Here is a 22,817-nt window from a genome sequence, read left to right as displayed (position 1 = left end):
CAGGGAAGAGTTCAGTGGATTCCAAACACTGATCCATTAGAGAGATCTTGTGAAGGACAGAAACACTATACAAACTAGCCACAGAACAAGTTGTAGCCACTAACAATACTCCAAGTATCTCTCTTTTTGAGGGAAAACAGCTTGTACCCATCTACAGAGAACCATGGCCTTAAAATGAGACCTTCACAGTAACCTGTGCCAAAAAAATTCCCTTGTTTACCAGGACTCAGGGGAGTTCCTACACAGCCAAAGAATGAGAGGCTAAAAATAATCATTAATAAAAACCAGCATGGAAATCCCATGATCCTTGACTGAACCAGTTCTTCAGCAGGAGAGTGGGACAGCACTTCTTCCCTGCAAGTCAATGCTGTGCCTTGGAGTGTCATCACAACCACCCTCTTATTTTACCTCTGCCAGGTAGGTTTTGACAGTCCCCAGCTCCCATCACCCCAAGGGGTGACTCCAAAGTCTTTCACACAGAGTCCTTCCCTGCGCTGAGGGACGTGGCAGAGCCAGTGGCAGTGGGAGAAGCTGCCAATGCTCTGTCCAGTGGGAGCAACCCAAGTTCTGCTGGTGCCAAACCCTCCCACAGCCTGCACCAAAATCTGCTTTGACTCTCCATCCTCCCTTTTATGTTCTACCACCAAAGATGAAGCTTCCTACTTCCAGGCCAGGGTGACTAATCCTCTTCTCAGACAATCTGGACAATCTCACAGTATTATTAAAAAGCTTTGTATCATTTACTGAACATAAAATACCTATCAAAAATCTGTTACCTAGTGACAAAAGTAACAATTATCAATGACAAGCACCAGAAGAGTCACAATTACCAGCACCCCCAGCCCCAAGTCAGTCAGCTGGAATCTGAGGCGAGTTAGCTGCTGCCCTCGGTGTCGTTGGTGAGGCTTTCGGCCAGGTCCCCAAGCCCGGCTTTGCTCAGTGCCGTGATCAGGTTCTCGGGGGTGGCGTGAGCACCCTCCTGATCCTGCCAGGCCACCAGCAGCTGCTTCGCTCTCATCTTCACATCCTCGCTGTCCAGCTCAATCTGCCGTATATCAGATTCCTTCATCTCCAAGTAGGGGGCCAAGGCCTTCCACTGCTCCCCCAGCCTGTTCGCAAAGGACTCGATCTGCTCGCCCGTCATGGCTTTGTCCCGTTGCACCTCTGGACCTGGAGAAAACAGAGGAGGAATCAGTGAAACACAGGGAACATCTCCAGACACTGCAAATTAATCTTCTCTGATCTGCCCCATTTCAAATCTTCTATTTACTGACAGCCTGACTTACACCTTTCCTGTAGCTTTTCAAACCTACTCGAGCTCTGAGAGCAGATTTTTACAGGTGTTTACCTGGGTTTCAAGAGGAATGTCTCTTAATGCCCATAATAAAGAAAATACTGCTTTTTATGTTATCTCCTATTATACTGAGAGAGAAGTGCCGAAGTCTTAAATACATCAGAACTGCCTCCTCCAAATGAAAACAAGGATTTTGACAGGCAGACTATAGTTTTCAACACAAGTCAATTATAACATTAAAATACAGAGTGATCTTTAACACAGTTGTCTTTTGGAATTTTTTAGTCACCTTACTCAAGGTCAACCCAGGTAAAAAAAAAAAAAACCCAAACCCAGTTTACTTGCCTTTTTTCTCATGCTACTACTAGCAGCAGGACTGTGACAGTAAATGTCATGTTTAGTCAGTACTTTAAGGAATTTTCTGTCATTCTGGCATTGACATAAGAACCATGGAACACTAGGCTCTGCTGAGAAGCCAAGTGCTGTAGCGATTACACAGATGGCTTTGCACATTCATAGCTTATCATGGTCTACAATCTATGGCTTATCACCCATGTTTATTTCACAGTTTTAAAGAAGGAAACACCAAAGACTGAATTATGTAGAGAAATTAATAATAATTTTTAATAAAATATCTCACCCTTGTACCACCTGCAAAAACAGCTGGCATGGAGTAGAAGTTTCAACTCTACCCAGTGCTTTTCAGTCACACTCATTTATCTGAACTAAAGTCACGTCGAGGGGAAAGGATAAAAGATGCTGAACAACAAAACAATAAAAGCCCTCAGATCACTTCCCTTATGTCTAAGCACAGCAGACCACGGCTCTGCCATCATTGCTTTAAGACAAGATTTAAAGAAAGATGTAAATCCCACACAGTGACACCACAAAGGCTGTGTGAATTAGCATTAAGCTGAAGAGAAAAGAACTTCTCTACTATTGCCAAGGAGACTGTGGAGAAGGTCAAGTGCTGGATGGAAAAGGGAGACACGAGAGAGATGCACAGAGGGCCACAGGTGGCCTTCCACTACCAGAAAAAAGCTTCCAACAAAGCTGCCAGAGGTACCCAGTGTTTTGCTTCCATGCCCTGCATATCCCATCTGCCCATGATGGATCCAGGAGCTGGCACACAGTTACAACACACAAGGGAGAAGGTGCTGTGAGATGAGGGCATGAATGAGGATGGAAGAGGGCAGATTCACAGACAAAGGAGAGGGGGAAGGACACCTAGGAGCAGGACATGCCAGGATTAAAGGCAAGAGACAACCAGGAGTGGATTGTGGAGAAAAATGAGTGAGACGATGTTTGTCAGGAATGTTGCTCTTCTCAGCAAGAACCTTTTACCTTTAAAGTATTTTAAATGAAGAGGAAGTAAAGACCTCAGAGTTGGAGTATGTTAATTTTTGAAAGTCCCAAAACTACCACCCTAGGAGGGGCTAGGGGAAAGTGCTTACCCCAGCAATTAAAGGGCGGAGAGAAGAGGAAAGTGGGTGAGGAGCACTCACACAGGTTTTTACACAGCTGGTATTTCAGCCATGAACACCCAGTGACACTGGCAACATACACACATAGCAGGAAAGGTGAAAGAGGCTCCTAATGGAAGTGCTAATCCAACAGGTTGGATGCTTTCAGCATTGCAGGCCAGGACTCTGGGAGGTTGCTCCTGGTGCCCCGTGTCCTGTAAAGGCTGCGCTTTTTGGTACGAATGCACTGGGGTAAGCAGGACTGATGGCCCTCAGTAGACTATGTTAAAACACAGATTCTGCATTACACATAAGAGAAAAACTGAAAAGACCGAGAACATGCAAGTCTTACTTTCATTGTTTTCCTTTAATAAAGCATCATTATCTTCCTCATCTTCATCTTCACCTGTTTTTATTTCTTCAGAAGGAGGCTACAATGAAAGAACTAAACATCACTGGATGAACTTTGTGTTCAAAGAGAAATTCTATAGCTCTGTGCTTGTCTCTGAAACGTGTGTTAGAATGGAAGGCCTGACATGATCCCACATGAGAATTAAAAATCCCCCATAGTCTCCTAAATAACAGCAACAAGTTCTAATAAAACACATTACTAACTAAAAAACCTAATAAAAACATCCACTGACCTCACAGGATTCTTCCTTTTCACAGTAATAACTACTAAGCATTCCATAGTGAGCTTTATCACTTGCTTAAAAAAAATCCCAGCCAATCAACTTTGAGATCACTACTGATGAACATTTCTTTAAAAAAGTCGTTATTATTGTTATTCACTTATTTTATTCCTCACTTGGGAATTCCCCAAAGTTTATGCACTTTCAGACTTCTGGAAGGTGGCAAACAAATACACAAACAACAAACTTTTCACTCCCTCATTTAGCTACTGATCAGCCAAAAGGTTTCATCTTTTTCTACATTTCAGCCACGGGCCTTATGTACATATTTTTTTCTTGCGATAGCATTTGGCACATGACAGTAGTACCATCAGGAATATTGCAGACAGCCATACCTTAATACATTCAACAAATTAAAATACATTTGCCCTCCCCTTATTTTTTCTGAACTTGCTATTAGCATACAGTTAACTCTGATGGCTGGACAAACAAAACAGCCATACATTAAAATCCAACCTTTACACCTCAGTAGTGTCACATTACACACAAGGAAGGTCTCAGTAGAGGAGCAGGGGTTTGTATCTGCAAGACATTGCTGGGTTGTGTGCTAACTCAAAGGTGTAGAAAGTGCCCCTTCCCCACTTGCAGCCTCTCTTACCACTGTGTATAAAGTGATCTGAAAGGCCCCTTCCTGGACTCAAATTTTTACTGTTGACCAAGCAAAGGGTTAATGCCTTTGCTCCACAAGGTTTATTCATGTTTTGCATATTTTAGAAGTCAGGGAGCTTATAGAAGAACTCTGGCAAACCTTGCTGTAAAGCTCTGGTAACACTTAGCACAGCACCTTCAGCTGCACATGCTGCCCCTTTTCCTGCCACCCCAGTATATTCATGAGCCATAATTCTGGCTTATACCTTCCATAAAATTGGTCTGCACTGCAACATGGAACCCAAGTGGCTGGGTTCATATATATAGATATATATATAGGTATGTGTGTGTATATATATATATATGTATATATACATACATACACACTCCTGCCTACCAACAGAACTGCCACAGCTGATTTTTTTCCCCAGAGTACAAGGCAGGGCTCAACAGTTACTAGGTTAACCAATGTTACTTAGTTTATTGTTACTGGGACCTTCAGAAATTAGACTAATTTAATTTGTAATTTTTACTTTAGTGTACAAACTCTTTTCCCAGCTGGGTTTTTGGGGGGTTTTTTTGCCCCCTCTGTGCCCAGGTACCAAATGGACTGTAGAGAGACAAGCAGAAAGTGAACTAATTCAACATTAATTATTATAGGATAATATTACTTACAGGCAGCTCCTTGGCTAATTTGATTACCATGTTTTCTAGATATTCAGGTAAACTCTTGAATTGTTGGTTTGTTGGCTGGAAGAAGTGGGGACTTCTGCGTGCCAGAAGTCTCAGTGCTCTCCAGCCATAGTTAGAATTGTTCACAGCCCTACAATAAAACACAAGTTTGTTTAGTAAAGTCTGGCATCTATAAAAGCACAGAGAAAGATTTGAGACTTTTAGTAATATAATTCTGTCCAAATTTAAACAGTTTTTGTACATTTCTGGAGTCCTGCACAGATACTAGTAATGCTGAGAACAGTCTGTTTTCTTTAACAAGCCAAACATGAAAGAAATTAAAATCAAGTGAAACACAGCAGAGATGGACATACTTATACTTATTTTCCACCATGTTTTCAGGGTCTGCTTGTTCAATAGCTTCTTCAAAAAATTCCTCCAGTGTTGGCATATATTCCCTAAGAAAATCAAATAAGGACATTAACATGTTTCACAAACTTCTCTAAAATAGACAGTATTTGGTTCCTTCAGACACATCTCAAGCTCATCCACTGAAGAAAGAAAAACAAACCCCAAACCAACCCATTCAAATTAAACAATTTTAAATAAGCAAAGAATCTGTTTGATACACATTGCTATAAAATTATTTACTGCGTAACCAGCGGAGCATGCCAGCTGTTGCTAGCACTACCTATTATATACATCTAAACCTCCTGCCATACTAAGAGATGACACCAACATCTGTCAACAGCGTCTTCACGGCTCACAAGTGCTCAGGAGTCTAAAATAGTTGTTAGTTTTGTGCCATTTGACAGCATCAGTAAAACAGGGCTGTCCCTGCCACCCCCATCTCAGTTCCGTCTGCTCTCGGAACCACTTGTGGTTGGTTCTGAGAGGTACTCAAAGCAGCACAAGAGGAACCCTGACCTAAGAACAGAACAGAAATGAAAATTTCACACCATTGGGACAGTTTGCTGCTGAGAAGACTCTAACCAAGAAACACAGATTGTGTAGGAGTTGTAGGTTACTGAGAGCCAAGACTCTCAGTGGTGCAAAGCAAGCTCAGAATGATCTGTATTTCTCCTACGTAATGCTGACAGAGATACAGCTGCTTCTACAAGGTCTTATCCATAGTAAAGGGTTGGACAGGGGGTGAGGCACACTGCTCTAAAAACCCACTTCAATTTTGTTATGAAAAAGGCATTTTGCCCAGGGCAGCAATGCCCTGCGCATTATCACTGACTACTGGAAGCAAAGCCAGCACCTTGAAAACCCATCAGAGCCCTGCTAATATTATCCCCAGAACAACCATCTAAAAAGGAGACAGCTAAGGAAGTATTCCCCATTTGAATGGAGATGTGAGGAACCAAAGCAAAAAGCTACAGTCACTTGACCACGTACAATCACAAAGCCTACAATAAAAACTTGGAACTGAATCCAGATCCTATGGGACCTATTTCCTGTTTACCATGGCATGCATTTTCTTCGTTTATCTCAATTTGTTTAGGCCTTTATTTATTAATTTATTTTTATTTAAAGACACTGCAGCACAATACAATCACACACAGGGAATCAAAAGCTTTGGTCCCAAACACAACTCCACCTTCATCCCTTGGCCTAGTAAAGGCAAGTGTCCTTGTCAGAGACCTTCCTGTACATCCCAGCCTCACAAGAAAGGAGGGCGCTTCCTCTGCAAAGCTCTGAACCTCTGGAAAAGCGATTCCTCCATTCAGGATATCTGCACAGGTAGCACCTCACCCCAGGCAACCAGATTCTACAGCCACTACTAGCAGAGTCCTCTTTGGGAACTCTCCCATTCCTTCTCCAAATTTTCTTACTCTGCATCGTGTCTGCACAGAAAAAGGGATTTTGGTATCTGTAACAAACAAAGTTATGTAGCACAGTACATTTTAAGTATTTCCCACAATTGTGCAAGCTGAAGGGACAACCAATAACTGCATTTTTCTGCATCTGTCCCACGAGTAGATACGGTATGTGCTGGAACAACGCCTGGTAGCCAATTTCCTCTTATCTAGCATTGTTCAAAGCACAGGCCTGCTCGAAAATCATAGCCAAGTAGCATGCTAACTTCATCAGAGCCAGACTTGGCAATCTTCCTTCATTATATAAGGTAATTAATTAATTATACAATCATGCTCTATAAAATGGGAGTTTTCATCTGGTTTTCAGCTTAGATTTTACTTTACTAAGCCATGAAAATTACTGACAGCATACATATTTGAAGAAGTGAGGAAAATTGTAAGGGGATTTCAAGGCAAAGTCTTATGCAAACACCTTCTCTCAAGAAGGTGTGAAATGCACACCTCATAAAATCATCTTGTATATTTTCCTGATGCCAATTTGTAACTCTCTAATTAGAGTGCTAATTAGTTACCTTTAGACAAAAGATACACCCATTTTTTACCTACCTACTCTCAGATTTACAGGCTTCCATGTTATCAGGACATAAATTCCAAAGGCGGGTCAGTTCCTCACTGAAAAGAAAAGCATAACCACACATTGTTTATGTTCATCATTCTACAATTCCACACTCATGGAGTGTTTTAAAGGGATCTGTAAAAGATGGTTACAAGGAAAGAAAGCCTACTGCAAGTTTTAAAAGGATGATATCCTTTGGCAGTTCTTTCCTGGCAGTTCCAAGCTAAGGAAGTTTGAAAATTACTGCATAGAAAAATCAGTGGGAGAAAAAAACCCCAAACACAAAACCCCCCAAACCAACTAAACCAAACCCAGAAACTCTGTAATGGAAAAAGAATCCAACATACTTCCCCATTAGGATTTTTTTGTTGGATCCTTTTCCTAAGAAGTCCTCTGGAGCTGGCCTCTTTCTCACAGGCCTCATTGGCTTAGAATCAGGAGGTCTAAAGAAAAAAAAAAAAGGATGCTCTTTAGTATCAAACCAGTAACATCTCAAGAACAAAAAAAGCCATTTCACCTTCACCTTGAGATGGTGCCAAGTTAAATCATAACAAAAGGACTGAAGGACAGTGAGTCTAAGAGTGGAAGGAGGCAGTGGGGAAGAGGAGAGAGAAGGCAAAGTAAAGATAAGGATTCTGCCAGACACCAAAATTAGTTCACTCAAAAACGTAAAGGTCTACCAGAGTCCCAATAAAAAGAAGGAAGCAAATCACATTTGTGCCAGCAGCACATGTAAGTATGATCTACCCTGCTGCTGGGATCATCTGCTCTATGCTTGCAAGGTCTCTTTCCCCAGCTGCACCTGATTTCACGGGATTAGAGAATGGAGATCCCAGAGCACTGAGGTTAGGGCAAGACCTACCCAAGCTGAAACTCTGGATGAGATCTAAAGGAGACAGAATATTTATAAAAGTCAGATTTCATAATTTTACTTCCCCGCAATCCCCCTGCAACAGTAATTCTCTCTTCTAACAGCTCCCCTCCCTTTTTTTGCAAACAGTTTAAGTCATGGAGAGGTGGCTGCACCTCATCTCTGCAATAAAAGGAAATCTCTGAAGAGATAATGACCCAGATGCTCCTTACCACAAACAGGCTACAGTCTGTGTGTACAATGAAGAAGGGTGGAAGACAAATGTTTGGTAATCCCCTCAAGACAGCCAAGTAGACACATGGAGTCAAAGTTCAGGTTTTGCCACTAGTTAGTAACTAATTACATAGGAAACTTTCAGCAGTGAAAGCCACCTAAATGTCATTTCCTTTAAGGTAAGAGATCACCATCAAGTGGCACACTAATAAATTAATTGCATGAGAGAACTGTTACACAAACTCCAGGTATGCTGCTCTGCCAAAGTCATAAAGCCAAAGGCTTCATTAGAGGCAATCCAAAGGGGTATATGGGAAAGTCAGGCACTAACCTCTTCAACCTAGGGTCTGCTGAAAGCAGGAGGGGACAAAACCTGCTCCAGTCTCCTGGACCACTGGATCCTCAGTACCATCAAATGTTCCCCTGAGACAATGAGGAATGCTCTCCTGAGAGCCCACACACCCATAACCAGCTCTTCCCTGACACACTGCAAGCCTTACGACTTTTGGCAGAAATCTAAGAGCCTTCTGCACTCACTGTAGGGACAGGCAACTGCACAGATCTCCAAGCTGTGTGAATGGCTAATGCTCACATGCACCATGGGTACCACATTCTGAAGTGGAACCACCATTTCAAACAAGCAGCAGAAAGCTTCTGTTTCATAACACAGTTACCTTTCTTTCACAAAGCTGGGGCAGCCCTCATTTTTCCATGAGTTCCAGTTTTCTTCAGTATTTAATATATGCTGTAGAAACACAGAAAGTATTGCATATTATTAGGATCATAAGCACTTTCAGAGCTGACTCCAAAGTTTTAAACTAAGCTATTAAAATTAAGGGGAAAACTTTGTTCTAGGTTGTGTGTTTCAGTCACTATCTTAAAGATCACCAGTATAATCTTAGGCAACTGGTTTAATTTATTAAAAAATAGTGTATCTTCTCTCTTCAAAAATTGTGGGAAAGGCTTTATTTCCCCTGGTATACACAAGAAAATAGATGGAGTCAAACTAAAGGAAAAAAGGAAAGCAAAAAGACAACTTCTTGGGTTTTTATTAATTTCACTTGTATTTTATTTCCATGTCTTTGGGCACAGGACTCCTATCTGCAAAAAGTTTTAAATTTTTTTTGCTTTCCAATAACCCATCTCTCCTGTATGTCCACATGCACATATAGGCATATTTCCATTTCTCCCCAGCACAATGAAGAAAAGAGTATTAATGAAAACATGGGATAAAATATGACTACAAAATAAAAAGACATTATAAGACCTTTTTTTACTGGGATGAGGTAAAAGCTTTCTCAGATATAACAGCTGTGTTCCAAAAGCTAGTTTAAGCTGAAACTGATTTTTTATATGCTATACAGACTTTGTTCAGGCAGGCATCAAAGTACTTACCTCTACCATTTTTGAGAACCTTTCCCCATCTGGAGGATTTTCTGAAAGAAGCTATGAATGGGAGAAAAGAAAGTGAACTTTTTGCATTATATCTGTAGCAGAATATGTAGGGAAAAAAAAAAAACTCAGAGAAAATAGTCCTTACTGCTTCAAGGGTGGTTGATACAATATTATATGCTTAATCTTCTTCCATGTAATTTTTATGAAAGTAGATACTGTACCAACCTGATAAACTGCTTTTGTAGTATCTTCAATCCAAAGAGACTGTTCATCTGTTAGAACATAGTTTGAACTGAAATTGAAAAACAAAACAACACATCAAAAAGTGTGCTGAGGACACATAATTTACACTACATGCCTTCTGAGAACTGTTGGAGGGGATCTAAGGAAAATACTTAGAATGTGAACTGCTCTGGTCCCAGGGACTGACCATTTATTAGTTTGTGGAATTAATGAGATGTGCTTTCAAGGTTTAGATTCACCCAATAGGAAGCCCATTTGTGTGATTCAAGACCACACCTTGATGTTGGACCCAAAACCCAGCAAATGGACACAATGAAAAGATTTACCTCAAGAAATAACCAAGTATTATACTACACCATTTGTATCTCATGACATCCTTGACCACCAATAAGTGGTCATAATGCATTTTTATGCATTGACATTGAAATGACTCTCACTTCAACAGGACTGAACTGCAGTTCCGAAGACCTGAATTCCATTCCTTCTCTGTCACTAGACTGCCTTGACAAATAATCCGTAGAATTAGGGTAATGATCCTAACCTAGTTTACAAAGTTCTTTGAGAGCTGCTTATAAAAAGCAATATACAGCAGGTGAGAGACAGCTGCCTTGTTAAGGATGTTAATTATTATGTGCACATATGGCCCAGGGCACAAGGAAATGAACAGAGAGATGGGATTTTCTTCAGCATAATGTTAGATACTAGGAACAGATGGGGTTTGGTTCTATCCCATTAATTCATAAAAGCAACAATCACCATTGCTATTTCTTGCCATTTTAGACAGAGTTCTGTAGCACACTAAGAAAAAACAAATCAGTAACCAATGCCACATTGCAGAGTCACTATAGATTCAAAATGATGCCCCACACAAGTACCTTCCACTGGTCTAACAACTTGGTGCTGCCAAGGAGAGTCTCCTTCCCTCTCATGGCTGGCACTCACTGTAAGCAAGTTTTAATGGCCTCTACTTCTCTGAGACCCCACAACTCACCAACTTGGCAGAAAACTTACTCTGCAAAGATGAGCAGATTGGGTTTTTGCCTGTATAGTAAATGGCACAAGTTTGAGTAAGTCAAATCAACACTAAAGCAAAGGATGGCAAACAGGCAGAGGAACAGAGAAATTAATGAGACCTCTGCTTTCCTGCCGTAAAATAACTTCAGCCACACCCTGTATTTACCAATCCAAGGCTCCAAGTTCCACAAGAACCTCAGAATAAGTAGACAAACTATTTTAAAATATTTTGGTTTATCTCCAAGTTCCTAGTTCTCCATCCCCAAAATACAAAATATTTTCACACTACCTTTTAAATTTGACTTGTCCCTTTAGATACTGAAACAGTATTAGGTACTGCAACAAGATGTGACGGCGGAAGTTACTGTCACTCAGCTGTAAATCCATCAGCTAAACAACAACAAAAAAAGCAACAGATCTTTAAATATTTATTCTCTTTTAACTTATCTTTGTAAAGATAACATTACAAATGAAATCAAATAAACAAATGGCAGCTTTACTGAAGACTCTTATTCCAGAAATAGAAACTCCCGTGTAATTAATTAACAGAGGCAATCCACAAAAAATAAAATACAAAAAAGAATAAAATAGAAAAAGGAATAGAATAAATGTATCTAAATAAATTGGCCAAACAGTGTAATTGGGTACCAGAGTCTCCATCTGTGGAGTCTCGATGTGTGGAGACATTCAAAGCCCAACTGGACATAGTGCTAATCTCCAGTTTAGAGCTTTGAGGGAGGCTGAACCAGACACAGGTTCCTTCCAACCTCAAGTAGCCAAGGATTACAAGACGGGAAATCACATACCTTCTCACTAGTTAGGAACTTTGCAAAATATACATGTTCTCCTCCTGTTTTTAGTTCTTCCAACTTTTTTCGGGAAGCCTGAGTGTCATCCAGTTTATAACTTTTGAAAACAGCCAAAACCTCTTCTGAGTACTATAAAACAGTTATTTAGCACGTGAAAACAATACTGAACCTTTGTAGTTAGAGAACTACACTAGACTTAAAGCCAAGCAAGTAAAATAATTTGTAAATTTGCTATCAGCCCATTGAAACAACCCATTTGTTACCAATGTGTACAACACAAATGAAGTGAAAGCACTATCATGTCAGAACACCTAATCATATGGAATATTTAAAGTATGCTAAGAAAAAGAACGTTTTGGGTTGTAAATAGTGCTTTGTTGTTGAGACATCATGAAGAAAAAAGGTTCACATGATGACAGTGCTACACTGAAAAATTTCACCTGAAAGACTTAAGTCTGGCCTTGATCAGTTTCTGAACTGCACCCGGGTGGTTTTTTTTTTGACCCCACTAGTAGACCTCATTAATTACATTTATATTCGGATGTCTGAGCAGATGTCACCTCTTATTACCAGAACACAGAGAACAAAGATGAAAAAAAAAAACTAGACTTCTTTGAATTAAATAAATACTGAGTGACAAATTGTGAAGAAACAGTAGCTTAGCAATAAATCATCTTCAATATTCATACTAACCAAAACTGAAACAGCTGGCTGAAGGGGACATTCAAGTCATAGTTTCTATAAAGAGATTTGCTTCATTAGAAACCAACAATCTTTAGGATCCCACTGGGATCAATACGACTATTCAAAAATAAGAGCTAGGACTAGATAGAGCTACTTATCTTCTCTGGGTACAAAAAACCCACTCAAACCTACAAGTTCTGCTTTTTGCAGCTGTTAAGCCACAAAAAAGTTATTTCTGGCACTGTTGCAACATATGAAGTATTTCTGATACTGACTTACACAAGCTGTATTAGGGGGCTTACTGTACATCTGAACACAACATGTTTGTTTCCTGCAAAAGGCTCACTTTAGAAAACAGCAAAATGCATTTCCTCCTGCACTATCATCTTCCAGCAGCCTGAGCCTTTGAACTGTTCCATGCTTATGCAGTCACTGCTACTTGTGTAAACAATGACCTTTACTTAGGCTGAATGGTTGAAAGCACGAACTCAGATTACCTTAAGGAAAGTTTTCCATGACACCTTCTCATAGCACTGCACAGGATTTCTAAAATAATCTTGAAGTGACCAGAATTTTCTATACAGGTTATAATCTATTGGAATGGAACTGTGGAAAAAATAATGAAAAAAAACCATACTGAAAAGCAGCATTCAAGTTCACTCAGGAATGTACAATCCCAGAAAATACAATTCATTTTGGAAGTAAATTAATGAGTCAGTAGAGAACCCTCACAGACAAATCTGTAACTCAGAATTTGTCCTTGTAAGAGTTTTTTCATTTGGTCTATTGTTACTTTCTCACCACAAAAGCAAAAATAGTACGTAAAAGGGATCTTAGGAGTCTTCAGTATCTGGGAAACAAAGAGGACCACAACTTTTTCTCCTAAAGCATATACTCAAAATCCCTGAATACATCTTATCACAACAAGTTTTGTGAAGGGAATTTGGAAAACTGTCAAAACCAGACTGGTTCTCAGCAAGGGTTTGTAATTTTTTCAAATCTGTACATTTCTGTCTTCCAGGCAACTCCACTTGAACAGTTAAGGCACTGTCAGGAGTCTTCACCAAGGAGATACATCTTATCTTCAGAGGGCAGGAGATGAGGAGAATTTGGACCACAACATTTAAGGATATTTCCCAAATAGCTTTTTTCCTTTCACTTTACAAAGCTTTGCTTCAGCATTTCAAGTTTCTGTAAGCTCACCAACTTGTTGGTGCTTCATCATCTCCCATTTCACCTTCTTCTACATCCATTCCTTCTTCCCTCTCCTCGGTGTGCTAAATAGGAAAAAAATATTTAAAATTTATACAAATGCCACTACAGTTTGCATAGGGTTCTCACAGTGTTCTTTACTACAAACATTCAATTACATATTAGATCAGAAAGCTTAAGCTGGTAACTCAAAACATCTCTGAAGTATTATTACTGTCAAATGTGCAACAAATTCGTGTCTTAACGCACTGGTAGCCTCACTTCTCCTAAAAAAAGCTGAAGAGACGGCTCTGTTCTCTGCACACTGTGGGGAAAACTTCGCAGTGAGTGACAGTGCTTATTCCTCACAATCAAACCAATCCTTTTCCCCTCAGAGTGCACAGTTCAATGTTCCAGATAACATGCCTATTCCCAAAACTACAGCTTGGTCTGGCAGAGGAACAACCAAATGATGAACCTACAGTCCCAAACACTTCTTGTGCAAACAATCTAACATGTTTACTGCAGAATCAGTGAAAAATGACATAGGAATTTTCACCTTCTGTCCCAGAGTGCTCTCATGTTCATTGGTATTGAACACAGTGACATTTTCCAGGTTAAACTGACTCTGTAGGTTAAGCCCTGTGAAAAACAAAGGGTAAGTTTTAGAAGTTGTGAAGTTCCCAAGTCTGTTCATTCAGTCAGCTGTTTATGAAATGTTGGTACTCAATTCTCAGAGCATTCAAAACTTATGTTTGAAATCAAAGCAAATAAAAGTCACTTACAACATCGAGGACAGACACAAGAACTAGGATACAAGTGCAAAGTGATTTGGTCCAACTGGACTTGGTCTGCAACCACCAGAAACTTACAAGGTTCAGCTTATTTAGTCTCAATGTTAAGTGGGATGAAATGCAAAAAATCTCACCTGACTTTTCTGAAAGTGGAAATAACCGAGCCAAGAAGAGCTGAATTCTTCCACAAAAGACTGTGTTTTGTGACTTAGATAATCTTCTTAAGAGGTCTAGATATCATAAAAAGTACAGAATATTAGTATTTGTCCCTCTTCTCCTTTCTCATGTAATAGAATTCAAGACTTGCTAATTACACGACTTACAGAGCTAACAAAAGGAAGCTCATATTTGTAAATTTAAATGCCAGTGACTTCCTCTGATCAGACATATTTCTTCCAAATGCATTCTTACAATTCTTCTAACACCTTCAACACCAATAAAAAATAAGTTTGAATGAATCCTACTCAAACACAGCCTCTGATATGAGCCTTGTCATTGCTGAGGAATGATATTCTTCTATAATGATCTCCACTGATGAACAGAATTCCCTGAGGTCTGTATGTCTTTTACATTAATAAGCAAGACTCATGAATTTCTATCTGCTGAGAGATGCACCTTTTAACTTTATAATTTACTGAACACATCTGAATTCAAATCAAGTTATTAAACTCACTTTCATTTGCTGAGATAAGTTCTTTAAAACTGCTCCCCCCCTCCCCGAAAAACTACCACTCACCATTGCACATGCGTAGCAAGTAATTTTTCCCTGCAGAGTAAAATGTGTTCTGAAACAGAGTAAAGGCATTTAGAACATTAAGAGATAATAAAACCTTCTTGAGCAGATTTAATCCAGCCACAAGGTATGAGTAAGTATGAGTCAATCCTACAGATAACTCGAAATTTGAGTCTTCTCTTACATAACAGGCAGGTTTCACGCAAAAGAAGATAAAACAAGCAATCCCACAAATTCCAACAAAGCATAAAACACATTTAAATCCAGTCTTCATAAAGAAAAACGTATGTCAGTGAACAGTAAGAACAGCATCCACTTTTTTTTCTGAATACACTAATTTTTACAGTAATTTCCTTTATTATTTCATTTATGATTTATATAAATAAGCAAAGAGCACTCACAAAAGATTTACAGTGTTCACAATACTGGTGATTTGAAAGCAGAAGAAAGAAATTGGTAGAATTAATTGAATTAATGACAAAGAACAGTTTGCGAATATATCAGGGGCTGCAATGTTATCTGAAACAGAACAGCTTGAGTTAATGACTATAGGAGGAAGTTCTGGTTAGAAAATCCAGGTTAGGAAAACACTGAGACAGAAGAATGCTTTTTGGGTGCTATCTCTGGGGTTCCTGACACGTCAGCTACAAGACAGTTAAATTCTCTTCATAAAAATGGTTCATGTAGACAAAAGCTTTGGCAAAACTATGCAATGTTTCGCAAAAATACCCACCGATTTCCACGTAGCAACATTTTTCTCCACAAAAGTGAAAATTTTGTCACACTGATCCAAAGGTAGGCAATCCAGAACATCCCCCAAAAGCACAAAAGGAGTTGATGCAGTGCAGATACCTGTGAGGAACAGGGAATCTTTTATTCAACAAATTTGAACTGAAATATAAAGAAAAAAAAAGATGCGTTGAACTTGCGGGACATTTTATTAAAAAAAAAAAAGAAGAGAAAAGTTTTTATTCCTAAGAAAGCTTGGACTAAAATGGGAACTTGCATTGAAGATATTTCTACACGTACTCAAACGAGACCTGCAAAAGCTTTGCACTAACATAAAACAAGTACTAAAAAATTGCCTGCTCTAATGACCTCAAACAAAGCCTCAAACGATGCTGCATCTTTCTGCAGAACGCAAGTGAACTCTTTCAGACTTCTAAACCCACAGTTAGTCACACTACACACACCCATGAAGCCCGACAGCCTTTCCAAGCACCACTAAAACTGCTCCAAGGCCATCCATCCATGATCTGTAGGTAGTGCCTGCATTCCTCATATCACACAGCTCTTGTTATTCTACAGCTCACAAAACATACATATAGTTGACCTATACTTACTAAAACAAACAATTTTTGATGAATAATGTGAACAAATAAACAAAGGGAAGGGCTCAAAGGTCACTTCAGAAGAGACCAGCACACTGATTTCTGACATAAAAAACTGTTACAGAAATAGATTCAAGTATCTGAAAAACAGCCATGTACTGACAAGGAGACGAGCACAAATATCCAGGAAATGTCACTTCTGACTCGGCCAAGTCATTTGACATCTCTGCCTCAGTGGTCTCATCTCTGAAATTATGCTGGGAAACTTCTAATCATTTTAGAGTGCTGGACAAAGCAGAAAATGCTAATCATGCTGCAACGAAACCCATGCATCTCTATTAAAAAGAAGAAAAAAATTCAAAATTCCAATACAAATGTCACATATATAACCAAATTTAATTATATTATACTTAATTTCTCTTCTAAAAGAAACCCAAGCCTACTTACCACTAGCATAAGAGTCACATATCACCAAAGGTAACTGCTGCAGGTGACTTACAGAAATCAAGATCTTAAAATTCCCTTAAATGGTCCCTAAAACTTCCAATAGATTTGAAAGAGAGATGCTCACCTTCTGTGACTCCATTAATAGCAAGAGAAATAATTGCCAGGAGATTTTCACATGGAGCTTTGTTTATCTAAACAGAGAAAACAGTGTTGAAATTCTCTAGTCTGACCTAAATGTATCTAACAAAACTAATTTTTTTGTTTACAAGTAAGCATATTTAAAACAAATATTGACATTCAACTTTCCAAAACAATCTATGAAATTTGACCTATCAGCTAACTATAATAAGTTTTTATTGAGTGTGAAACCTTCCTTGACTGCTTCCAGCCACTAAAGACCCAAATACTGGGAGAGTCATTTACCTCTGAAAATTAATACCCCACGTTCAGACTTCATTCAAGTATTATTTGATGGTAACATTATTTGACTCCTTACATCATTCTTTTCAGCTGACAAGGCAGCTTTGTTACAAATACATATTAGTATTGTTACATATCAGTAACAAATCACAAAATAGTTTTGATCTGAAGAGGCCATAAAGATCTCCCAGTACAAACCCCCCTGCCATGGGCAAGGACACCTTTCACTAGACCAAGTTGCTCAAAGCCCCATCCAGCCTGACCTCGATCACTTCCAGGGATGGGGTGTCCACAGCATCTTGGGGCAACCTGTTCCAGCGCCTCACCACTCTCCCAGTGAAGAATTTCTTTCTGACACCTACTCTAAACCTACCCTTTCCACCCACTCTTAAAGTACAGTTAAAGAACAATGCACATTTATGAATTAGAATTTTAAGATGTAGCAGACTTTCATAAGCATTACAAAGAACTGCTGGAAGAGGCTCAGTCAACAGCTCCCACCATAGTGTGACACCTGTAAAGTACAAGATTCTACCAATCTCCTTGAATCATCTGTATTTAATCTCACTTACCTATTACATAGTTCCTGTTTTTAATAAACAATGTTTTCTTACACTAAAGTAAGTTGATGTTACATTAATATACTAGCCTGCAAATAGAAATTTGAGGTTCAACAAGAGATAACCTTCAGCAGTTTAAAGTACTTACTATTTCTTCTTCTACAACAACTCTAAAAGCTTGATCCAAGGTACACTTCTTTTCATTTTCACTGCAAATGCAAACGTTCCACCTTAGTTAGTAACAACACTCAGGCACAAGATTACTAAAAGTTATCTGAATAGGCACTTTTTAAAAAACCAAGTGGCCCTTACTTACCTCCCAGGAACCTGGTTAAATGCATTCAACAGTGGCTTGATGCTTTTGTTAATCAGAGCCTCTCTGGTGGATGTCTACCAAAATGCAAAGAAAAAAAAAAGCTACAACACCAGTACAAAACTAAAAGGATCTTCCTATTCCTCTGACAGTGGACAGAAATACTAAGGAAGCTTTCTACCACGCACCATGTGTTAGTTTACAGAGAGAACTTTGGAACAAGAAGGGCAAGTAACAAGCACCTAGCAAATTAGACACCTGAGCTAGTAGAGCATCACACCTCAAAACCGGGCTAACAGTGTGGTGAAAACAGCATTTCTAAGGGATACACAGAGGAACACGCTGTTGTGACCAACACTGCATCTATCGTCTCACGTGCCACACTCACAGCTTCAGGTGGTTATGGTGGTTTGGGATACAAATCGCAGAATATTCTGAGTTGGAAGGGACCCACAAGGATCATCGAGTCCAACTCCTGGCCCTGCACGGACAGCCCTAAGAATCACATCATGTGCCTGAGAGCCTCTCTGTCTTCAAGGGAGTTAACAGCTCCTCCCAATTTTGTATCACCTTCAAAGTTGCGTAAGATCCCTGCAAGTCCTGCACCTTTAGGAAGGTGTTGAAAAGCACTTCTTAGCACTTCCTGCTAAGAAGATGGTCTAAAAATTACTATTTCCTGTTACGAAATCGATCTAATGGATCGAGCGCTTGTGCCTCGACCACTTCTGTGCAAATCCCACCCTGTTGTCTGACAGCCTGGGTCGCAAACGACAGGATCCAGAGGCCTGCGTACACAAGCAGGCCTCATGCTCCGGCAAAGGAAAAGCATCCCTCAGCAAAGGCGGCAAGTGCAATACACTCAGACGTTTTGCTGCGGGGGGCACGCCATACCTTCATTGTCTTTTACATTAATTTTCGCTAACCTGACGGCTGATCCTCCCCTTGGCAGAGCCGTCGCGCAGCCCGCCCTCACTCCCGCACCGCCGTACCTCGGCCGCGCTGAGCGCTCCATAAAGGAGCGCCCGGGCCGCTCCCGGCAGCAGCCCCAGCCGGGCCGCGGGCCCGGAGGCGCCAAGGCACAGCCCGGCCCCGCAGCTTCCCGCCCGGCCGGGCCCCGCCTGAGCAGCGGGGATGGAGGGAAGGGTAGAGGGGGGAGGGAAGGCAGGAGGGAAGCGGGGGAGGCTCACCGTGAAGCGGAGCCGCGCCTCGGGCAGGCTGAAGAGCGGCGGCGACATGTTCCCGGCCGGGCGGCGCTGCGCGGCGCGGCGCGCGCCGATGACGCCATGGCCGCCGTGCTCCCGGCGGGAAGAGGGAGGAGCGCGGGCTTTGGCGGCGGGATGGCCGGGGAATCGCCGGGGAATCGCCGCGGCATGGAGCGGGGCCGGCTGGGAAACACCGCCGAGATCGCCGAGTCCAGCCGTTAACCCAGCACTGCCGGGCCCGCCACTACAGCACGGCCCCAAGGGCCGCGCTTTTTGAACGCTCCCAGGGATGGTGACCCCACCGCTTCCCTGGACAGCCTGTTCCCATTGCTTGACAGCCCTTTCGGTGAGGCAGTTGTTCCTGATCGCCAACCTAAACCTCCTCTGGCACAACTTGAGGCCATCTGCTCTTGTCCTGTCACTTGTTACCTGGCCACAGCCTCCTCTGAGGTGTTGTAGAGGTCTTCCCTTGATGTCTAGGTGTTAGAAGGATAAATTACTGGTCGATGGAATTGCCTTGTTAAAGTTGAGGACTTGACATGTTTCAATGATCTCAGACAAAGGTTAACAAAGCTTGGGGAGAAGGATGTGCCACTGAGAGTGGACACAAAAGAATGCAGAATTTACAGGCCACCAGAACATTTGGCAGAACTCCCGAGATAAGGATGGAATTAAAGGCAACGCGGCAACTCTGGTGAAATCAGCTTGAGCTAGGTAAAAGGTAATTCTGACAGGGAGATTGCAACCACCTACTTATGGACCACCAACTCAAGAAAAGGCCTGACCATATGACTAATTAGCATGAGAATTGAGGGAATTATTTAACCAACATAGGATAGAATACAAATGAATAAGAGAACTATGTAACTTGTAGCCAATGAACATCAATGCCCTTGTCTGCTAAAATGTATAAATAGTGAAACATTTTTGTAGTAGGCGTGCTTGCTTTGTGGATTTGCCACCCAGCACCCCTCTCTGCTCACAACTGGAAATAAATATCTTGACTCAGTGTGTGGATTGGCCTCTTGAATATCAGGTGAAAGAGCCTGCAACAACCTGAGCCTCCTTTTCTCCAGGCTAAGCAACCCCAGCTCCCTCAGCCATCAGACTTGTGCCCAGACCCTTCACGTTTCATTATTGCCGAAGTGGAAATGGTTTTTTTTCTGATAAGCAATCCTAGGCCACAGTCTGCCACCATTTTCAAAGTATCACTGAAGTAAGAATGATTAGGGATTTTTATATTGTCAGTCAAATCACCTCAGCGCTCACAATTTACAGGTTGAGCAATATCCTATGGATACCTCCTCAGTGACAGAAATATTTCCAGAAGAAATTACACTTCTCATGATCATAGAATCAAAATCATAGAATTGTTTGGGTTAGAAGGGACTTTGGTGTCTGGCCAAAAGCTCAGGTACTGCCAAACTCTTGTTCATAGGTGGGAAGAAGCTCCAACATCCACTATCCTGTTCATATGGGAAGAGGCAAATAATATTAAAATTAAATTTATTGTCATTATTAAATGCAAATATTTAAAATAACGCATGAAAGGATAGATGAGTGTGTGGGGTTTTTTTGGTGTGGTATGGCTGTAGTTAGCTTTTTGTACCGGGAGAGGGAAGTGTTTTCCCAGAAAAGGAGGATGCAGTGTGAGGGGCAGCTTGAGCCGCGCTTGGGTGGCTGGTTCCAGTCGCTGCTCCGCTAATGGGGAGATGGAGGCACCCTGCCAGCCCAGAGTTTGTCACCTCATCTATAATTGAAACCATTGTTTGACGCTGCCTAAAAAATGTGGGCTGTGCCAGAGCCATGCCCATTCATTTCAAATCATGGGGAAAGGGGCTTCATAACATTGAAAATAGGCTCCACATGATCTATCTTTTTGAATGAGTCACCTGCACGTGCTGTGAGACTTGCTGAATGTTGTTCATTCAGGCTTGGGAGAAATTCTACTTTCCTAGCCCCCCCCTCTATTTCTCATCTCTTATTAAATCATATTATCAGCTGAATAAAGGGCCATTCTAAATGAGTAATTTGAGATTATTCTAGCCCCCATCTCTTGCTGTATGAAAGACAACCAAAGAAGAGCTCTCTAAATCGGTTATAAAGTTTTTAAACTTTAAAAAGATGGTAGAAAGTGAAAGTAGAAGTGTTCCAAGGAGATACTGTCAAAGGAAATGGTCTTTTTTTGACTATAGATATTCCTTAAGCCAAGACTAATGTTTTATATGAACAGAGAGGACTGCCAACATACTGAAAAAAGCAGTACAGTATATTTGTTAACGAGTACAACATGCCTGAAGACTTTTTTTCTTGGGGTAGGAACAAATGAAGAGGAAGAACAATGTTACTACTGCGATTTAATAGTGTTTTATAGCCACCTCTTGTTTGATACCGATTTTTTCCTGTTTGGAACGGTGCTTGTTACTTTCTCATGGATCTCATGCCGAGGGGGGATCAACACTGGGCTGTTAGTGCTCGTGTTGGGTTGTGGGCAAATGGAACTGCAGTGCCTGAAGAAGTTCTCACTCCAGCAGCTGCTGTGCAGCTAGGGCAGAGACTGCCCCTTCAACAGCGATGTCAGCAGCGTGGCACTTCTGCTTGCCACGTGGTCTTGTCACCCTGCAACATCTGACAACATTGCTTAAAGCCATCCTCATCACCTCCTTAACAGAGGTGCCAAACTGTGCTCTGGGCTGGCAGGCAACAAACTGGGTTTTGGGATCAAAAGCTCAGTCAGAGGAGTAGTGCTGTGTACCTGTAAATTAAAATGCCACAATTATCCTGGATATTAAGAAGAGTCACTGTCCTAAATTAGCTAGCAGTATGTTAGAAAAAGCTGTGTCTTCTAGTATGTGCTAGGTGGGAAGCTAAGGGGGGGAAAAAAGGAGTAAATATTGCTTTATATAGAAATATTGTAAGCAAAATAATGTTTTAGCCCAGATTTGAATGCTATCACAAGCTGAAAGCTCAAATGGATGAAAGCAATCAGCAGCAACAGTATGTCAGGACACCTCTGTACTCAGAGCTCAGTTGATAGAACAGATGTTCTATCATCTTATGTCAAGAGGCTGTGTAGTTGGAATTACAAAAAAATTCACCCAGATGCTGTATTTTGGAATAAAATCCTATTCCAAGACCAAATTGAGTTTCCATTTAAGTTTCTGTTACCATTCCTACAGAAGGGCATGTTTGGAGACTCTGAAGCCTCCCATCTCTGATGGCAATAGGGCTTAGTGCTTTGTTCTCCCTCTGTCATTGCCCACCCTTGTGCTTAAGTGCTTTTCTTCTCAACTCACTTCCTTCCCCATTGCCCTGCACACCCCCCAGTGTGGAAGTACAGGCATTAAAGCTGGATAAATTGCCTTAGTAGGCTGGTTAAAATAGCTTACCTGTTACTTCCAAACCAGTCATGGGAAGTTGCACAAGGCAGTTTTATCTTTTAAACGATG

At 41.0% G+C, this 22,817-nt stretch overlaps 1 protein-coding gene across 3 annotated transcripts; it reads right to left on the bottom strand.

Annotated features, from left to right (window-relative positions):
• Positions 1 to 718: 718 nt before the first annotated feature.
• On the bottom strand, positions 719 to 19,452 carry THOC1 (THO complex 1). 3 transcript variants are annotated; one of them, XM_048289260.1, is made up of 22 exons: positions 19,354 to 19,452; positions 18,170 to 18,243; positions 18,002 to 18,062; positions 16,998 to 17,064; positions 15,829 to 15,947; positions 15,099 to 15,147; positions 14,497 to 14,592; positions 14,128 to 14,210; positions 13,581 to 13,654; positions 12,875 to 12,983; positions 11,691 to 11,822; positions 11,174 to 11,274; positions 9,853 to 9,919; positions 9,628 to 9,678; positions 8,907 to 8,977; positions 8,011 to 8,034; positions 7,496 to 7,591; positions 7,139 to 7,204; positions 5,084 to 5,167; positions 4,713 to 4,860; positions 3,110 to 3,188; positions 719 to 1,170 (listed from the first exon to the last, which is right to left on the bottom strand). In XM_048289260.1, exons 1-22 carry the CDS (start codon positions 19,399 to 19,401, stop codon positions 875 to 877), a joined length of 1,995 nt encoding a protein of 664 aa, XP_048145217.1. In that variant the 5' UTR covers positions 19,402 to 19,452; the 3' UTR covers positions 719 to 874. The 3 variants fall into 3 exon arrangements, with proteins under 3 accessions (XP_048145217.1, XP_048145218.1, XP_048145219.1); XM_048289261.1 differs by lacking the exon at positions 8,011 to 8,034; XM_048289262.1 differs by lacking the exon at positions 3,110 to 3,188 and having other exon boundaries at positions 981 to 1,170.
• Positions 19,453 to 22,817: the final 3,365 nt, after the last annotated feature.

The sequence above is a fragment of the Corvus hawaiiensis genome, chromosome 30 (genome assembly GCF_020740725.1).
Source record: "Corvus hawaiiensis isolate bCorHaw1 chromosome 30, bCorHaw1.pri.cur, whole genome shotgun sequence".
Taxonomy (NCBI): Eukaryota; Metazoa; Chordata; class Aves; order Passeriformes; family Corvidae; genus Corvus; species Corvus hawaiiensis.
This window is presented reverse-complemented; position numbering and strand designations above follow the sequence as displayed.